Source organism: Amphiura filiformis, chromosome 3 (assembly GCF_039555335.1).
Source record: "Amphiura filiformis chromosome 3, Afil_fr2py, whole genome shotgun sequence".
Taxonomy (NCBI): domain Eukaryota; kingdom Metazoa; phylum Echinodermata; class Ophiuroidea; order Amphilepidida; family Amphiuridae; genus Amphiura; species Amphiura filiformis.
The window spans coordinates 36,950,659-36,971,060 of NC_092630.1; the positions used below are offsets into that span (position 1 = coordinate 36,950,659).

The following is a 20,402-nucleotide window of genomic DNA, read 5'->3' on the forward strand; positions in this document are numbered from 1 at the left end:
TATACACAACGAATTTTCGTACCACAACATGACCGAAGGAGTGGTACGTATTGGCGACATGTGCGCTGGTAGTAAATTCCAATTTTCTTTGCTTTGCCGTAGTTGTTCGGCTCAAAAATAAAGCGGGATATATCTGACAGTAAAAGCTAACATTTTATGGCAAAGAAATGCTGATCAATTTTGTTTGAAAATTTTATAATATGGCTTTAAGTCAGTGGAGTGCCTCTTTGAACTATGTGTCTTATGGTGTCATGCCATGTTTATGATGAAAATTGGCGCTTTTCTTGGAACTTGAAGTTCAAAGTAGACAAACATGCAACAAATCATTTACCCCATGACAATTATAGCCAAGATTACAGCATAGTAGGGGGCAACCACATAATGGGAGATATGGCACATGAATGTTTTCCAGTACATGGTGGTAGAATATAATTCTGATATTTGAATGAAAACCCGACATTAAATTCCAAGTTTCGTGACAGAATTATAGCAGTCTAGAAAGTTAATGTAAAGTTCATGAAGCTAAAATTGTCCCAAAAATGTTAAATTTGATCAAATGTAATGCAAAGTGAACAAACATTTGCAGATTTGGTGTAATGACTTCTAAAAAATGGGGTGGGTCTAAACTTATGAAAAACAGGGGTCATTGGATGTAGAGTTGCCTCAAAAAAGAGGGTCTATTCCAATATATGAGATTGTCCCACCCCCGGCAAATCTTCACCAAAAGACCCTAGTTTGTAATTGTTGTACACCCTTTCATTTCCAAATGTGTGTGCCCCCTTTTAGGCTTAGGAAAAGTGCATACATTGCTTGTCTTGTGCATGAACATTATCAATAAATCACAGATATTGGAACATATCTGTGAATAAATAAATCTATATAACAAGGATATAACATTGAACCTGACTTACTCCCCATAGTGTTGTAATGAGATTGATTTCCTCTATTGACCTTGACTCTGGGGATAGAGACTACAGACTCAGCGTGCCTACTTATGTATTTCATTTCATATTTCATAATTTTTGATCATGCAATGATTGAAATTAAGTTGAATGACATTGTTTTGATAAACAAGATGATGGAATCCATTTGAAAAATCTTCCACTCATGTATAAGTAAGCATCCTCATGAATTGACTTTCAAAAATTACCCTAAGCAACGATGTCAAACTAACCCTAAACGAGGATTTTACTCAAATCAAAACACCCTAAGTGAGTAATTGGTTTGAAAGTTGCCCCTAAACAATGATACATTATAAAAACACCCTAAGCAAGGAATTGGTTTGAAATTTGCCCCTAAACAAGGCTAGGCATTGCGTGTGTTGGTATGAGTGTCATTCAGTGATGATGATCGGCTATTCAAGGCACTGTTGAGTTCGGCTCCAAAATTGTTTAAATCTGGTGTGTAAAATTTTTGCTAAATAACATAAATATGTCACCAATAATGGCTGTTAATTGGGTAATTTTAAAAAACTACCCTAAGCGAGGATCGTTCTTAAAAAACACCACTTCTTCCAGTAAAATGAGTGTTTCGCATATCCGCCCGGATCCTCGTTTTGCTTTTCAAAACCACCCTAAATCTGCGTTTTCTTTCACGTGGATGCTTACAAGTATAAGGGGGATGCCATTTTCTTCGGAAGGGGGTCATGAATATGTCTGTGACCGGAGTATATTTTTTATGATCACAGGCTATTTAAATCTTGATTTACCGGTTTAAATCAAACAACCCTGTCTACAATTCACCTGTCTACAATTCACAAAATATTTTTGTCTGCAAAACATGCTGTACACCCCCCCCCCCCCAATCATATTGGTCTAGCGACGCCCCTGGCGACCTCACTTTAAGAAAATAAAAAAATGAATAAATAAATTAAAAAAATAAAAGTCAAAACTTTTAATAAAATTTCACTCACTCTGCATGTAGCTAGGCCTATTACCGGTAATATTCTTCTTTTGAGTTTATTTATGATCATTTTGAAGTAGAATTGAAAACTTGCACAAAACATGCCAGGAGAGGCCTTAATTCTGAGGGCCTCCACAGACTTTGCCCCCTGAACCCCCATCAGTGCTTCTCCCCTGGACCCCATATGTTACATGCTGCTCTCGCTTTGCTTGCTTGTATCGGATAGTGGCACTTCAGGTCCATTTCATATCACACCGTGGCACATCAGAATATCCATTTGAGAATGGCCTGAGCCAAGGGTGGGCACTTAACACAAATGACCATAAGTGTATACATGCTCCCCCGGAAAGACCCCCATTTTTGGAGTTTGCAGCTCTGAAAGACCCCCTAAATTTGACCAAAATAAAGCTCCAAAGACCCTTAATTGTTAAAGTGTCAGTTCTTAAAGACTGCTAAATTGCTCATTCCTCACATTTCTGGGGGTTTTTTCAGGTAATTTTCCACCAAAAACATCCTTGATTTTGACTGTTCTCAGCTCAAAAGACCCCACTTTTACCGCATCACAGCTCCAAAAGACCACCTTCTACCGACTACCCATGTTATACCTACCAAAAATGTATGCCCCCCCCCTTGCCTGGGCTAGAGTTGTACACAAATATAGCTGGGTACATGCATGGGTGCCGGGACGGGTGCAATAAACTACAAAAAAGATAGACCAAAATTATTTATGATCTTTGAGCTTGATGGCCATCCAATGGGTGTTTCATTGCATATATGGTAAACTGTTACTTCACAATCACAGCAGTCTCTTACTCTTAGGTTTAATTATCTACCCCATAAAAGTAATCATTAATCAATACAAATATGAAAAAAGCTTCTGCGCTTTTATATTGAAACTAATTAATCACCGATTGAAAACCAGATACTGGCAAGCATTTATTGCCAATTCCTGTCCTTTAGCACATAAGTCAATATTTGGAATGGTAACTATTACAAGCATCACAAACCATGTATTCACAAACCAAGTTCATAATCAAGTTTGTTTCCTTCCCCATGTTCCCAGGGTGATGCATGGTAGGTTAAACACGCAATCATTGTCAATGATCAATCACTGGACACAGTAAAAGCCAGTCTCGCTTATCAAAATAATAGTAATATTAAAGCATGCGACCATGTGTAAAATGAAACCTTTCTGTTCAATACATTTTGTTTCATATTTGGCTCCACATGATACTTTTGATGATCATGATGATACTAATATTAACAAATGTTTATGAATCTTTATTTATTCTGCCTGAATAAGCTTACTGTTTTAGCTTGTTTTGATTATGTAAAACAATATTTATTTCTCGATTGTGCCATTGCTGTGTCCCTTGCTTTGATACCTTTTGCTTGAGCTTAGCCAGTGGCGTCATCAGGATTTAATGTGGGGGGGCAAAGCCAAAATTTGGTCCCCGAATTAGGCTTCATTTCTTTTGTAGTCATTTTAATGACACTTTACTTTTTGCCATCCCCATTTTATCCCTGAACATTTACTGTGGGGGGGAAATTTACCCCCCTCCCCCCCTTCGCTCTTCCTGGCTACTGAGCTTAGTTAGCATATGAATGCATCAGTGGCAAGGCAGCAGGATGGTAGTCCTTCACATACATCCTTCACCATGTTCATATTTACCATTTAGTGTGTTCATGGTATTGGCCTCTTTACTATAAATCGCTTTCCTAACATTTTCAAAAGGGCAGAGTTGGGTTATAAAAATGATAAAATGTTTCAATAACATTTTCAAAAGGGCAGTGTTGGGTTATATAAATGATAAAATGTTTTAATAACATTTTAAAAACATTTTAAAAGTTGCCACCAAACATAATGTTATTTAAATTTATAGCTGAAATTCTAGCTGGATCACTTTTGAAAAAAATCTTAATCACACACATGCCCAGTACAGACCTGATACACTATGTGTAGTTTCAGTACTGCATCCCCTGCCCAGTCCCATCATTTGGCATCTTCAAAAGTTTTTTATTTTATTAGGTTGTGGAAAATGTTAATTGGAAACGAAATTATTAATAATGAGTGATGTCAATCATTCTGTTTGAATAATTGAGCCAGCATATGATATGATACTCATGTCCTATTTTGAAACAAGCAGTACATAGGTACCTTCTCATGTAATTACTAAAGTATAGAGACAACAGGAGTCTAAGAGGACATGCAGTGTTTGGGAGAAACATGGAAAGATATATTTGGCTTAATGACCTTTGTAATCATTCTGTAACTTGAATTCTCTAAGTCAAGTATATACATAATATTTGTAGCAGTATAGGCTAAATAGCTAGCATGTGCACCTGGCATTACCTGCTCAATGTTTATAAGCTGCCATTATTTGCAATGCAAGTCGCTTAAGGGAAGGGGTATGAACGTTTGGACAGTATTTATTGTGGGACATTAGAGCACATCAGACATATCGAATTGCATTCTGAATAAGAAGAATGTCATTCTGATATCAAATAATTTTGATTTTTTGTTTTTTTCAATTTAATACACATTTTATGGCAAATCATTAAAAATTGATATTTTTGATATTTAACAGTACTCAAAGTAAACTTTATAAATCTGATGATTTATACTTAATGTGTATGTAGGTGGGATGAAAAGCTGACGAAATCAGCCCCAAAACACCACAAAAAAAATAGGTCTTTTTGGGAAAAAATCCATATCTTCAATATGAAAGGTCAAAAGTGTCAATTGATCGTCGGCTTTTCCTCCCAGCTACATACACTTTAAGAATATATCATTAGATTTATAAAACTTACTTCCAGGACTGTTATATATCAAAAATTTGAAAAATATCAAATTTTTATAATTTGTCATAAACTTGTATTATATCGTGATTTTCAAAAAATGAAAATTATTTGATATCAGAAAAACATGCTTCGTATTTAGAATGCAATTCGATACGTCTGAGGTGCTCTCATGTTCCATAAAAAAATACTATCGAAACGCTCAAAACGCTCATTCCAGATCCCTTAAACAAAACAAAATTCAAAATATACATTTCGTTATGGAAGATATCTTCTCTAATTTGACTCCTCATTTGTGAAAATTTAGCAAGAAAATAATGATGGATATCTTGGGCCACAAAGTCCATTTTCAATTTTTCATCCAAATTCAATAAAAAATTACACTTGGCATTGGGCATTGTACAATCATGACAATACAGAAAATGTGTGTATCATTAACCTGTGATAGCAGTGTCGTGATGTATTGCCAATCTCATATAAGTGCCACTTTTGATTTGGACTATAACAGACTTTTTGGCCTGAGATATTTGTAGCTCAATTTTCACAAATATATTCAGATTATTGTTTCACAACGACAGTTTTTAAAGTGAGTTGTTACTTTATGTGGTATGTGCAAGCCCGTACCAAATTTGCCAAAGTGTACAAAAATCCTAAAATTTAAGAATTTGCGAGCCTAGTGAGCAAAACAAATCAGGCTTTTTACGTGTTTTTCGTCAAAAAATGTTCAAATTTTGGAAAGAAAGTCTACTTTTCACAAAATCGCCCCCCTCCCCCTTGGGAAAAAAGTCCACTTTTTCAAAATCAGCACCCCCCAAAAAAATCCTGCCTACGGGTCTGGGTATGTGTCCTTTCCCATCATGATCATCCTATTGTATCCTGATTCCTGGTGACACTTAATATGGCCCAAGTCCTGCGGAAATGTCTGATTTGTTCTTTAAAAGCAGGTATAGTGAAATGAGCATGATCATCTTGACCATGCATGGGACAAGCAAATCACACCCTCAGCAAATTACTATGTTGAGATGTGTTTAGCTCTCAACCGTTTGAAGCAAATAATGCTGAGTAGACAAGACTGAAATGTAGGTTGATAAGTGTTAATTTGGTCCAGTTTATGTGACAGATTTTAAAAATTCATTGTTTTATGCATAATATGACCCTTACATTATGAGCTTATATGCAAATTATAAGGCTGATAAATTATAATTCATATCACATTATGAAAATGGTTTATGCCACAAGGTTACAAAAAATGTCACATGAACTTTGTTGCATATAGGGGAGACCGGGGTGTGTCCGCCCTATTTTCTTCAATCTCGCCTAGAGAGGACAATTTTCATGTTAGAAGGCTATAGTTTTTACATTTTAAAGCTGTTTACTATAGCTAAATACTACCACATTTGTAAGGACATTGAGCTTTCAGTAACGGCAGGAGAAGAGAAAATAAAATTCACGATGACAGGGCGGACTTGCCCCGTGCTGGGGCAAGTCCGCCCCTATAGTGGGGTAAGTTCGCCCTGATAAAAAGAAAAGGTTATAATATTGCAAAACAATTATAAATTTAATGCAAACGTTTAGTAAAGGGTACATTAGGCACTCACTCTCTTCTAAAGAGTCTACTAAATTTATTGGAGGGGTATAATGTAAGCTAATAAATGTAGGGGTCCAAAGTGAGCAAAACTTTATTTACAACTTCGGCATTTATGGTTTTAGGGCATAAACGGTGGTATGAGTAATACTGATACCACTTAACTTTAAAAAAATATGCTTGCATGTAGTTTTACTCTTCTTAAAGGTATTATTATCAATATTTTGCATAATACGCCGATGGGGCGAATCCGCACCGAGAGTCCGCATGGGGAAAACACAGGGCGGACTTGCCCCTTCACATACAGGGCGGACTTGCCCCAACGCTACTTTTTTTCTTTACTTCGTGTTATGCCTACTAAACACAATATGTCGATCTTTTAATTGCATAATATGTTGGGCAAAACGTTCACCTTCCAAATAAATATAAGAACGAAAACCTTCTCTGCAAGGTCTTGAGATTATTACAATATTACTAATTTCAAAAATGTAAACTTCCTTGACTCAAAAACGTTTTTTGACGATAATTTCTGTGGCGAGATGCGTCGGACTGTCTTGTTTTCTTGAGTACTTAGCTATGACGTGTGCCAGCTAATTACATCATCATTGTACTTTTCCAGGAGTCACGAGATCAGAAATATGGGGTGGGCGGACTTGCCCCGAGGGCGGACTTGCCCCGGTCTCCCCTACCATAAAAACTCAATAGTTGGCATATATGTGCTTACTATCCAGTGCTTTTAAAAACATGAAATTGTACCATAGTCCGGCGCATTACCAACTGCAGGTTTACTTGTTTGTATAATGTGTATTGATGATTTGCTCAAAACCCTTTACACTTTTGTGGATGTGGTGCTCTTCATGTTTGCATGTTTTAAAAGTGCTCGATAGTAAGCACATAGTATGCTAACTATCAAGTTTTTACGGTATACTATTATAAATTATAATAATTCATCATTCTTCAGATCCAAAACTTTGAAGTTAACAAATAAACTCTAAATGAAGATTTATTTGAAATATAAAACAAAAACAAATACAAAATCTGTTCATCTTGACATTATACTAGAATGTGATGGCTACATCACAGCAATTTCACATGCCATAATGGTCTGTCTTCAATTTTTCTAATTTCTATTATAGAAGACCAGCGATTGATTGGTGATGGAACATAGCACATAAAATAGAAAATTATTGGCAAAGAATCAGCCACTAAAGTTACCAAAAAGAATTTTTAGTATACGATAAACATAATTGGAACATTTGTGATATGCAATGAATGCTAATAAAACATTCAAAATATTAGAAATAAAAAAATGGTGTTATTTTTGATTGTTTTTGTCTTCTTTTGTTTTATTTATATTGTGGGGTTTACTTTGGGTTCTACATAACATATTAACAGCATGCACGGAACACAGTAGGAATCAACTTTTCAATCAAGTGACCTTTGATTTTGGTATCAAAGTTTGAAGTTGTTTCAAGTTAATATTTCACTCTAGACAACTCACGTTTTTTTTGGCAGAGAGTTCACAGAATAAAATTATTCCATGCATAATGTTATCATCCAATCTATTTATCCTACTATAAATAATATAAATGATGTTAACTGTGACTGTGATAACAATAACAAATTAACAAGTCAATAACAATAACATGCTTGTTTATGTTTGCTGTGTCATCTTTCCAAAAAAAGTGCAAACTCCAAATAGAAGTTCTTTATAGTATGTTGGTGTAATTTCATTACTTCAGCATTGCACACTCTGTGTACTGCATTTAGTCCGGGGGAATATTATATTTTTAGGTGCAAACAGCACCTCATGCATTAACCCTGTCCTTCAGTTTGTTTGTTCGTAAGTCATAACTTTCGCTGTTTCAGTCTTTCATGCTATGTGTTGCTGTGCGGAGTAACGCATGTGCATTGTATATACAAATGATACAATTAGCCTTTTGCGAGATATGGCGGACACAATAGGATGGCGCTGCACGAAGTGGGTAATAAGTCTTTTGGATTTGCCGGGTTTTACCCAGATTGAAAACTGCCCTCCTTTTGTGTACACCATATACTTCAAAAAGGCTAATCAAGGCTTGTTGTTGGCTGATACTTTATGATTTACTTAATTGGAAGGATGGAATTATTGCTCTAATTTTAACCATGCAAGTTTGAGATGAAAAAATGAATTTCCTAGTAACCATCTCACTGATGGGCTCTCAGAATGAGCTTACCGGGATAAATGTGGGCGAAGCGTACTAATTGGCATTTTAATGCTTAATGGGCCAAGAGGGCATTAATTTTGGGTCTAAAATAGACCCAAAAGGAAGATGTAAATTGCAAATTTTGAAATCCTTATTGAGCTAGTTGGGAAGGGAACTAGCCATTTGCCACCCTACCCCAGGTCGATTACTCAGTCGCATAGCCAGGGGGTCAAGTTTCCCTCCCCCAGTTTTTCAGGGATAAAATGGGGATGGTATAGAGTAAAGTGTCATTCAAATGACTTAAAATGGGACACAAAATTGACAAATGGAAATGGGGACGAAAAGTTGGCTTTTCCCCCACCCCCCCCCCAGGACAACAAATTGACAAATGGGGAAGACAATTTGGCTTTGCCCCTTCAAAATAAAAGGCTAGCTACGGCCCCTGGCGATACTCCATTGGTGTTGATGAAGGGTACGTGTGATGTGGTGGGGTGATTGGACACACACATATTTTGTCAATTTTGCAAAATCATTCTTTGCCTATTTTGGATGATACAATACAATTTCGTACAACGGATGCAGCTATCATGGACCACATCACATAAACGCAGTGGTGTAGCCTGGGTCATCACATTGGGATAAATCAGATCGATGGGGGGGGGGGGCACATTCTCCCTGTGTCCCTATGACACTATGCCACTGCAATAAACACATCATGCCAACATCATTGTAGGCCAAATAGGGCTATGACCATGGGTTAATTGTATAGTTGTTACCCCCTCTCATACTCTCACCCTTCCTTCCACCTCTCTACCCCCTCCTCTGTCTCCCTTTCTTTCTCTCCCCCTTCCCCCCACATGGCGATGGACCTGACAGTGGCGTAGTGCAGTGTGGGTCTGGGTCATCACATTGGGGGGGGGGGGGGGCACCAACCATGATTGGGGGCACCAGGGCTGATTGGGGGGGCACAAGCTGTTTTTCGGCAATTTTCTTAATTTCTGACCCCCTCCCCCCACATGGCGATAAATGACGTTACGCCACTGGGACCTGTTGGTCATAGTCTCCTCATCATCAGGCCGTACTCATCATTGTGATTTTCCCCCGGGATTTGCCACCCTCATCATCATCAGGTCAAAACATGATCATCATCATTATGTCGCATAGTCATCATCGTCCGCATTCTCAGCATCAATGTCATCATCATCACTAATATCATCATCATCATAACAACAAAACATTTTGATTGACAAGGTAAAATTGAACTACATACCAACTGTGAACATTGTTGAGAGCAGGCTGGGTTGTAGTAGTAACACATGAACCTCGGTACTATCGTCATGGCAATCAGTAGCAGAAACCACTTTGTCATGTTTGTGGTCGTATTTTGGTAAATTAAAGGAATCATTTCTGTGCTAATGGAGTTTCAAGATTGGCCAGCAGATCATCCCCAGCACTATTTGCAAACGTCGTTCGAAGATTTCAATCTCAATCTCCGCCACACCGCTTTCAGTTTAATTCAGTTCCATAAGCATATTGTCAGCATACACACATTAATTGAAGTTCAGTCAAGTACTGAATTAAGTCGATCATGTGTTGAAAATGTTCGACATTGAACTTGTCTAAGTCTTCGACCTGTTAAAAAAAGTTCTATGTGCATGAGGGCTCCGTTTACCTTTTGTGACAGGGTCTGCAGGGCCTCAGGGGACGCTTAATTTTTTTCTGCAACCATATTACGGGACGCAAAAATTTTATATTCCATAAAAATAGGAACACATATATAGAAAGGGTTAGGGTTAGGGCCCGGGGTTAGGGTAAGTGTTAGGGTTAGGATAAGGGTTAGGGTTAGGGTTAGGATTTAATAAAAATTTTGCGTCCCGTTATGGTTGCAGAAAAAAAATTACGCGGCCTGGACATGGGGGCTGGATAGGACCAGTGTTGCGCCCCGAGTGTTGTGTCCTCAAAACTTCTTTAGCCAAGAAAATGGTTCTTTGTAGAACCTTAAGCTTGAACTTCTAAACCCTGCAGAAAGAACAAATGGTTCTCAGTAGAAAAGAAACAAGGTTCTTTAGCCAAGAAAATGATTTTTAGAACCAAAAAATGGTTAATACTCCTTTTCAAGTTGGTGTTCCTTGCTTGTTTCACTCCTTTTCACTTTTTTTTAAAACTTTGTTATGAGTCCTGGAATGGATTAATGAATTGAAAGTTGCTAGGTCTACTTTTCATGCCCGGTTTTCATGCTTCTCTATAGAACTTAAACATTGCTTATAGTGCTGTATACGGGACAAAAAGGTTCTAAGTTGCACCTTTTATTCTAAGAGCGTAATAGTAAACATCCTTATCAAGGCCTTATCTGCATGATATAATTGTATATAGATATTTCTTAACAAGCAAAGTTTTATTTTGCTTATTTTGTCATTATGGGTGTGAAGGCCTAGAAGGTGCCAATCTGAATCTGTACCTGTATAGGGACTTCTGCACTCTTTAGGGCCGGCGCACCTAAATAAAGTTCAGTGAAAGGCTAAAAAAATTAAAATTGTTTCCTGTGGCTTAAAAACCTAAATGCAAAATGAGTTATTTTCCAGAGTCAAGATGTAGGTATCATTTATTGTCAAATCAGTGCAGAGTAGATTACAATATATTAAATGAAAATTGAGAGTTAGAATAAATTGTTATACAGTACACCTAGTTGTGAACTGTGTCTTTTAAAAGACTCTTCTTGTTAGCATTACTGTCACGGTCACCTTATAAAGACATTAACCCACAATACAACTGGCAATGAAAATTCAAAATTTTTATAGTTGATCAATTTTTGGAAATAAGGTCCAAAAATATGCGTTTTGGGACATTAATTTTTCATATGCTGTGACAATCAACATGATCAAGCCCGCCAAAACTTTTACAAAGATCAAGTTATAGGGGCTAACATTTTCTTTGGAAGGGGGGTCCCAAATATACGGGGGGTGTCATAGAATTTTGGACCAAAAAAGGGGGGGGTTATAATTATTTACACCCAAAATAGGGGGTTACAGAATTATTAAGGGCTGGTGATTCAAAATTTTCACGTGCTGTTCGCACATTCTTTAACTTAAGAGGAGGCCTCTTTTTATTTGTTGTTCTGAGAGATAGCCCCCCTCTAACTATCACAAAACCTTATTAGCAAGGCTGTAGAAAGCATCTCTACTTCCTAGACATATTTTGTGAAAAGTTATAACTGAATTTCGAAAAATAAAAATAAAATTGAAGAAACCTCAAAAAAGGAAGCGGGAGGGGACGTGAAACATGTTTATTTTTTTATTTGGCCTAATGCAAAATTTATGCGCGCTCTGCACGCCTTCATTGCATTTTACAATCGAAATTTGAACGCACTCCGCACACTTTCTTCACTCTTTTTCCAAAAGTTTTGGTGCACTCCGTGCCTTTTTCTGGTAATGAATAATTTGTCTTCAGTCTGTGCAGGCGGAATGGGGATGGGGGGGGGGTTATAAAATTTTAGACCCAAGATAGGTGGTCGTAAAAAAGTTAGCCCGCGATAACAAACAAATATATTCAGGACCCCTCCCCCCTCTTCTGAAGAAAATGACATCCCCTAATTTGTTGAAAACTCATATCAATTTGTAAGCGCTCTTTCATATGACAAATCAGGCGAAATCAGTAACTTTTTGCACAAGATTTACAAATTAAAGAGAATTAGCCATTGCTCATTTTAATGAATCTAGTATTATGGCTAATATAAGTGTGCTCGTTGGAAAAATATTGTAAGGAACACTTGAGGTTTTGATTTTAAACCATTGCATCATGTGTGTATTTTTTTTTTTTTTGGGGGGCTTTGGGTCAAAGCAGGAGCAGCCAAAACGAAGGGGCGGCGGAAGAAGAAGGGGCGGCAAAAAGAAGGGGCGGCCGAAGAAGAAGGGGTGGCAAAAAGAATTAGTAAAGAAAAAAGGGCGCTATATATCAAAATGTGTTGCTTTTAGGGCGCTAGCTCATGATAATCCTTAATTAATAAGTCAAAATAATAACCCTTTCGGGGGTCACTTTATATTTGTTACTCAATTACGTCACAGGGGTACGGTACGTTATTTACTAGGCTTTTGTGAAAATGCATCATGGAATTAGGGGCTGTGCAATAATTATGAGCCCTGGGGGAGGGTAAAATTGGTGGGGGGAAAGGAATTTTTGGCGAGCTGAAGGGGGGGGGGGCAAGCAATTTTTGGGAGCCGACGGAGTACACTTTTCGCATACTTTCTTCGCTCTAAAGTTTTGGTGATCTATTTTGATCAAATATAGGGTGTTTCGGAGCTGCGAGATCCCAAAAGGCGGTCTTTCCGGGGAGCATACCCGTATGTGGTCATTTGTGTTAAGTGCCCCCCCCGATTAAAAAAAAAGAAGTTTTTATTACTCCGTATATCAGCCCTGGCCCTGCCTGAGTTGAAAATACATTTTAAGAGCGCCCTCTTCTGAGATATGCCAAAACCGGAAGCAAAACATAACAATAAAATAGACGTGTCAGTACTAAATTTTGTGATGTAAATAATTGAATCACGTTTTAATTTTGTGGTTTTGCAGAGTCATTTGTTGAAAATGGCGTACATATCAGGAGGTGGTAAGTTAGAGAATGTTTTTTTATTTTTTTAATGTCTAATTTGAAAATATATCATCAATCCTTTGACGTTCAATTCAACATCATTCTAAATAAAAATAATGACAATGCATTTTTGTTTACATTTTAAGCTTACATACAATGGTTTTATGTAGGTATGCTAGGTGAATTCAAATTTGCCATCAAACTGCATCATTTTATATATCAAATTAAAGCCCTTGAGTAAACAAAGCCAACACTGAAAACCTTTTTTTTTTTAGCACTTTCCATAGCAAAGTTACATCTTGTCAAATATTGACTTTCATCAAAAAGTAGGTATCCCAGGCAAACCTTGGTTAACACATTTACTAGTCAGCGAAATTCGCCGAGACCGGGGCCCAAACACAATGCATATTTACATAGAAATTTGAATTTTTTTTGAGAATAGGTCGGTGAAGATAACCTAAATAAATATGTTTTCTATACTTCACTTAACCCAAATATATGATTTTTTATGGTGATAATCAAGTTGCACATGGAATTTTAGAGGGATTTTGATAGCAGTTCCATTAAAAAAAGCTGCTATAGCCATGAGACTAAGATCTAGAAACACCCCTAAATGCCGTTTTGGGGAATTTTGCTAGCAGAATCTTTTTGATGAAAGTCAATCTTTGAGGACAAGATGTAACTTTGTTACGGAATCGGAAAGTGCTATGACAAAAATGTTTTCAGTTTTGGCTTTCTTTACTCAAGGGCTTTAATTTGATATGTAAAATGATGCAGTTTGATGGCAAATTTGAATTCACCTAGCATACCTACAAAAAGATTCAGCTAGCAAAATTCCCCAAAACGGCATTTCGGGGGTGTTTCTAGATCTTAGTCTCATTCTACATTCTACAGGATTTTATGGGTAGACAACCTATGTACAGTTGTATCGCGCCCATCTTGTCCTCTTGAACCTAGAGGGTTGAGTGCAGATATCAGAACCGGGGATGATCCCCCTTTCTCTTTTCGAATAGCTCTGACACTTTAACGTGCACAGGGATGAATCCTCCTGTACACAGGACCAACGGCTTTACGTGACTTCCAAATCACGGACATCGCACATAACTACCTATATCTGCACGGGCTAGGCAGTGTATGGGGGCGAGAAGAAATTCTTCAATTAAATTCTGAAATTAAATTACTGAACTCAATTGAAGGATTCCCGACCATATAGGAACTTTTTGGGAGGGAAGAGAATTTTCACCTAAGGCAAGCCTAAGGCTCGAACCCTCGTCGATCGTATCTCCCGGCCGGCAGCGCAATGCCTTAACCGCTCGGCCATCTCGCCCATCTAGATAGATGATAGCAGCTTTTTTTAATGGAACTGCTATCAAAATTCCATGTGGATAATTGGAGGTGTGTAATCTTTGGCCTCGCTTTCAGTTTTCTCACGTCGCTAACTCTAGCCTAATTGGAGTTACATGTAGTAGAGATAAACATTGCAAATGGCCTTGAAGTGGTCAATTACGAAAAAGGTGTATTTGCTCCAGAGTCTTAGCTAGAAATTGAGGTTTGCCCGTCATTTGAATAAAAATGCCTGTCCTAATCTGGCCTTTAAAACATTTACCAGACCTCTACAGCCCATGTGGGGGGGGGGGTTCAAAGAGTTCAAATAGGTGTTGCTATGGCCTTGTTTTGCAAAGCTGGTATACTAGGAAAGTCAACAGCCTTTGTCAATACCTACAATTATAGTGCAGCATCTGTCAATACTTTTGCCCGGGCCATCCCAGGAGCAAACTCCCCATCTAAAATGACGGCCAGATGGGTGGCTAGCTTAGGCACTGATTTGCTCACCGATAGCTTCACATTTGATTTTGAGGCTTGAATCCATTGCTATCAAAATTTTGTAATTAATAAGTGATGGACGATGAGTGACACCATCTGTGAAAGCAATTTCAGGAGTGAATAGAGCTGATCACAAAATGGCAATCGCATCAAAAATTTTGTTAAAATAGCAAAAAACAATTTGGAAAAATATTGAGGTTGACCTCGTCAACAGATGTTTCTTACAATACAATATGACTTTAATTTTAGAATGTTCAAAACAGGCAACCTTATCTATAAAGATACAGTTGACTCATCAAAATAATCCAAATTTGAATATCTGCAGAATAATTAACATGAAAGAGACAAGGCTGATCTACTGAAAAATGATAGCTTAAAGTTATCGTTTTTGATTCTAACCTCGAATGTGCAACTATTATGTGCAAATTCTAAACAAGAGTTCTTGAGTAATACAAACCTTGTCTTTTTCCTGCTTTATGAGTTGTTCAAGAATTGATGTTGATAAATTTTCTGTTTTTCCCTTGCACACAATAGGTCAGATGTTAGATGGGCAGTCCAACTGGAGACTATCTGTCATTCCAGATTTATTCTGGGGCTTCATCAATTTCATAGTACTATTGTAAGTAGCATTAATTTTGTTATAGGGTATTAAAGGGTAGGCAGGGACATAGAAGCAGCAAAAATAGACTTGTTTTTAAATCTGAGCTCGGAGCCAACCTTTCATAAAGTCATTGATCAACATAGTACCCGGTACTAAATATGTGAACTATTTTTGGGAGATCAATTTCATGAAGCATAGGTATACAAACAACCAACAATTGCAATTTCCCACCACTGTATATATATAAAAAGTTGAAAGAAAACTGAGAGTATGCTCGCATGGACACCAATTCTTAAATCTCTTCCTACATGCAGGAGAGCAGGATAATTTTGTTCTAAGATTATAGTGAATTCACTTTGTTCTGAAAGATGAATAACAAGTATTACCATTTTCTCAAATATTACCATTTTCTCAAGTAATATGTTTTCTTTTCTCTTGCGTTGACATGTAATCTTCTGAAAATTCCATCTGGCTACTACAGTTTCAGGACAATGTTTACAGTAAGTAGATGAAGTTTTATGTTTAGATCATGTTAGACAGTAGCGTGCGCAAAGGGGGGGGGGGGGCAGGGGGGCCATGGCCCCCACTTTTTGTTGGTCATTCGGGGGGAAAAACGTTAAAAACATCAAAATTTGCTCCTAATCATACTCCATTCGGGGGAACTGAACAACCTGGCCCCCCACTTTCAAAGTGCTGTGCACGTCACTGATGTTAGATTAAAAGACAGATATTAGTTTTGAGTCAAGTGGAAACTGTATGTATTGTATTTGTAGTCTAACAATAAATTGTTACATAATTACAAAAAATACCATTGATCAGCACACTCCTAACAGGTGGACCAATTTTCAAGCCTACAAAGCATAGACAAGGACAGTACTGTTATAGCTTAAATAATAATTTCTCAATCATGAGAGTATGAATGTACTGCGTGCACTGCGTAATGTCGCAAGTTTAGTGGAATGACACGATAGCGCGATTGATTGTGCATGCAGGAAATGCAGCGCTACCCAAAGCGTGTGTGGTAGGCGGCAATTGTCATTGCGTGCCTATTCATCTCTCATGATCAAGAAACTATTATTTTAGCTATAGGGACTGTCATCAGTGTGGAGTGAGAGTGCTGCAATTCATCATGTGATACACCAGATGTTGCCATATGTACATTTAACCTATTAATTAATTAAAATTCAATATGTTCCCTTTACAAGTTTACATAGATGTAGATTATCTGATTTTGCTCTGGTTCTCCTTAAACCATTGTTTTGTTACGTTGGGGTGTGAATAGCAAATGACAAATAATAGGCCCTACATGTTATAAAGTTACAGGTGCTTAGTATACATACAATGATACAAAATTACTTTCAGTTTATTATAAAGGCAGTGAAAATAATCCTATCTTGTGTTTTCATTTCCACAGCCCGATCTAACAAGTAAAGGCAGAGGTTTTGAGTCATCCTACCAATCAGGTGCATCTCGAGGTGGAGGGTAAGTCAACAATTATGGCATTCAATACAGTAAAACCTCATTATAACGAAATCGGATGCAAGAAAAACCCTGTTATAAAGAAGTATTTTTTCCAGAACCAAGATACAAAATTCTTTTGTTATTTATTGTTTTTACAACCCTGATATAATGAAATTTGGATATAAAGAACTAATTTCTCTGTCCCTGACAACTTCGTTATAATGAGTTTCCACTGTACTAAACTTTATTCAACTCTTTAAATGGATGAAACATCATGTATTGATGTACATCCATATCAAAAGAAAGCACTTATTGGTCATCATATTTGTCTTTGATGAAGGTTTGGTATATATTGCTTGTTATTGCTTTTCTGCAAGTCGTAATTACATCAGTGCGTATATGTGACATGATCAAGGGGAATGAGTCACATGTCGGCCCTGGTTGAAAATGAGTTTTACACATGTGTCTAAAGAGAACATTTAGAGCTTTCAGAAACTGAAAACCCCATGTTGATACGACTTTTCTTTGTGAAGTTATGTCAATTTATCAATCGCTGAAAACAGTATAAAACAAAAGAATTTTAACACTTTCTTTGCCAATATCTCAAAATCAATATTAGCGACATCCGACTCATTTCCCTTGATCGTGTCATATATGTGCTTTCTATTTGAAGACTTGGAAGCTTGTAGCTACGCTATGGTTTTTTTTTCAATAGTGCCACCTTAAAGAGCTATGTAACAAGTATTGTATTCGTGCACTGTATTGCTTTGATTTGTTTTTTGGTCAATAATAAATCCACATTTTCCAACCACAAGGCAATCACACTAATCACTGCTTGCATTGTTTTGTTTCCTTCAGACCTCCAAGGCCTCCCAGGAGAAGAATGGGTGGTTTTAGAGGAGGAGCTGGAGCACCAAGGGCTCCTCCACCTGCTGGAGGTGGATGAGGAAGGTAAGTCCAAAACTCACCCACATGATGTGGGGCCGTAGTGGTCAGCGACAGTCTGTAAAGTGTGCTGAGGCTTGTGGATCAACGTCTTGCCGTTGTGCCTGTGCATAGTGCACTATAAATCACTACGCTTTTCTTTCTTTTTATCCTTTTTTTTTGTTGCAACAGACATTGCATTTTTGGTTTTTCCGCAGTGATTTACAGTTTATGGCTGTAATTTTCAGCTCAAGTTATTAGCTTTGCCTGGGTTTTGTTCTTCTTGCAAAGCGGAAAATGCTGCCACGGCAAATTTTGCCGTTGTGTCTGTTGTACCAGGAAAAAGGCTGGCAATACGTTAAACAGTATCTCTCCTTGATTTTATGGATTCAATCATGTTTCAACATTGTTCATCAGTGTTTAACAATGATGCATCCACATTTTCTTTGTGGTATGTGAGTTGTTAAACAGTGATGAACAATGGCGAAATATGATTGAATTCTATTCAACAATGAAAACAAGCTAAAGATCATCTAATTCACATGATTATTTCATGAGAAATGTCAGGTAGTCCTTGCCACTCATCATTACAAGAAGATTGACGACTTTTTTGTTGATATCAGTAATATACTGCAGGATAAAATGGCAATATTTAGCTGCTTCCTCCAAAATAATAAATTCAACAGAAACGAGTGTATACGCATGCGCAAACAAACCACAGGCATGACAAATTTTCACACAAATGATAATCCCCAACAATTATTTATAATATTATATTCTTTGTAAGCCTCTTCATTTTCTCAATTTTCCGACGCAATCAGAAGACACCAAACATTGTACATTTAGATTGTACACTAACCATATTTTCTCCTTATTTTCCTTTTCTTTTGCAGGTAAAGGCCTACTTTGTAATCACTGAGTAGGCCCAGCAGCTGCACTATTACAATTGGAAGGACCATTATGAGCTATGGAGACATTATTTTCAACGAAATATGACTATTAGATATCACACATCAGATAAACAATTTTGTTTTTGTCGTGTTGGTATAAATCCTCCAAGGTTGATGATGTGTCGTCGTTGTAATTGTAGCTGCAAAGTTTAATCTGCTACAGTGTTGAGAGCTGGTTCCGCACTGATAATGACGCTCTTATAGGCAAGCCACATTCCTGTGGACCTTCAAGGGCTGATGATAAACAGCAGAACAAAGACTGCCCAAGACACTGCCATTTGGTGACTGTTGCTATTTTCTGAATTTGGCATCATATTTTTCAACCAAATGCCACTCACTTGGGCAGATCTTTTTAATGTACATGTTGAATATTTTTGTAAATAACTTTTGTAATATAATTGATATTCAATATATATATGGTGACTGTGTTCAATTTGAGATGATATTGTGACAAATAGAGTTTTGGAATGAACAAAAATATGGTAGATGATAGTGTTGTTGTCGATCAATATTCACCAACTTATGTTTTGAAGATAACTGCATTTAAATTATGATTTCAGAAAGAGGTAGCAAGTTTGACTCTTACCGTAACTATTCATAATTTTACAAATGTATGAGATGATCAAGTAAAATGAATGATTTTGTATGCAATCAAATTTCATTTAACATTGGTGTCCAATTAATAGGCAATGCAGAAAATTCCATAAGATCTCATTTTTTTAGGCTGCTGAAACGACAAAAAAATTAATTCAACTTGAATTCAACTTAATTTTGGTTGTCTCTTAAAGTTCATCTTGCTTGACCATATCAAATATATTGTCCTGAATTTTTTGATGAAGGAACAATAAATTGTATTTCATATCTTCAGTCTTCATTCATACTCCAAATCACAGCACTGTGTGAAAAGGGGAAGTGGTTAGTAAATTAGTATACTACATGTAAATATCAGTAAAATGTCAAATGCCTTATTATAAGGTTATATAAGTTATAAAGTTGCTTGAAATGAGTGATATCACAGGAAAGTAAAAGGATTGTCTTCATGAACATGCATTGATATGTGGCAAGTATGCGACACATCAAATGAACGTTTTGTGCAATGCCAACTTACCCACTATGCATGTACCATTGTAAGAAAGTTCTTTATGTAATTGTGATACATATGTATTAAAAAATCTTAATAAGCAGTTCTTTTTTCTTATTTTGCACTATTTTGTGTTCACTTAGTGTCAACAAGTCACATGTTTTATTTTAAATAAAAATAAGAATTTGTAATAATTAAGCAGTGCAGTTGTAACTTTGGTTGTATTCCCAAGTAGATGGATACTTTTACATGTATTGTATAGTGGCCCACGGCTTCATGCTAATGGAAATCATGGTTTGCTATCATCAGCACATGGTTTCAGATGTTAACGTGGGGACTTTGTTTATTTTCTTAGTTGCTAATAACTTAGTCATTACTTTAATGTCACTCAAACCTCATTGCCTTGAATGTAATGTTTTATGAATAAATATTTTGGAGATCACAACTCGATATGTGTGTCCATACCTGTAGCATTCCTTTTTGTCAGTTAAATAGTGCTTTTCCAAA

The 20,402-nt window shown here is 36.9% G+C and overlaps 2 protein-coding genes across 2 annotated transcripts in view; one reads left to right on the forward strand and one right to left on the reverse strand.

The window, feature by feature from the left end:
* The window catches only part of LOC140147233 (uncharacterized), a 40,401-nt gene extending 30,560 nt beyond the window's left edge, over positions 1-9,841 (reverse strand). Inside the window, exon 1 of the mRNA XM_072169013.1 lies at positions 9,743-9,841. Coding sequence (XP_072025114.1) covers positions 9,743-9,841 — 99 coding nt within the window. The remainder of the gene's footprint in view (positions 1-9,742) is intronic.
* A 3,086-nt stretch (positions 9,842-12,927) lies between these two features.
* On the forward strand, positions 12,928-20,345 carry LOC140148446 (selenoprotein K-like). The gene is made up of 6 exons (XM_072170393.1): positions 12,928-13,072; positions 15,413-15,497; positions 15,961-15,979; positions 16,894-16,961; positions 17,799-17,891; positions 18,758-20,345. Exons 1-5 carry the CDS (start codon positions 13,051-13,053, stop codon positions 17,884-17,886), a joined length of 282 nt encoding a protein of 93 aa, XP_072026494.1. The 5' UTR covers positions 12,928-13,050; the 3' UTR covers positions 17,887-17,891; positions 18,758-20,345.
* The last annotated feature ends 57 nt before the right edge of the window (positions 20,346-20,402 follow it).

Coding starts and splice junctions, on each gene's coding strand:
- LOC140148446 (XM_072170393.1), top strand. CDS start 13,051: ATGGCGTACATATCAGGAGGTG. Junction 13,073..15,412: donor GGCGTACATATCAGGAGGTG/GTAAGTTAGAGA, acceptor TGCACACAATAG/GTCAGATGTTAGATGGGCAG. Junction 16,962..17,798: donor GGTGCATCTCGAGGTGGAGG/GTAAGTCAACAA, acceptor TGTTTCCTTCAG/ACCTCCAAGGCCTCCCAGGA.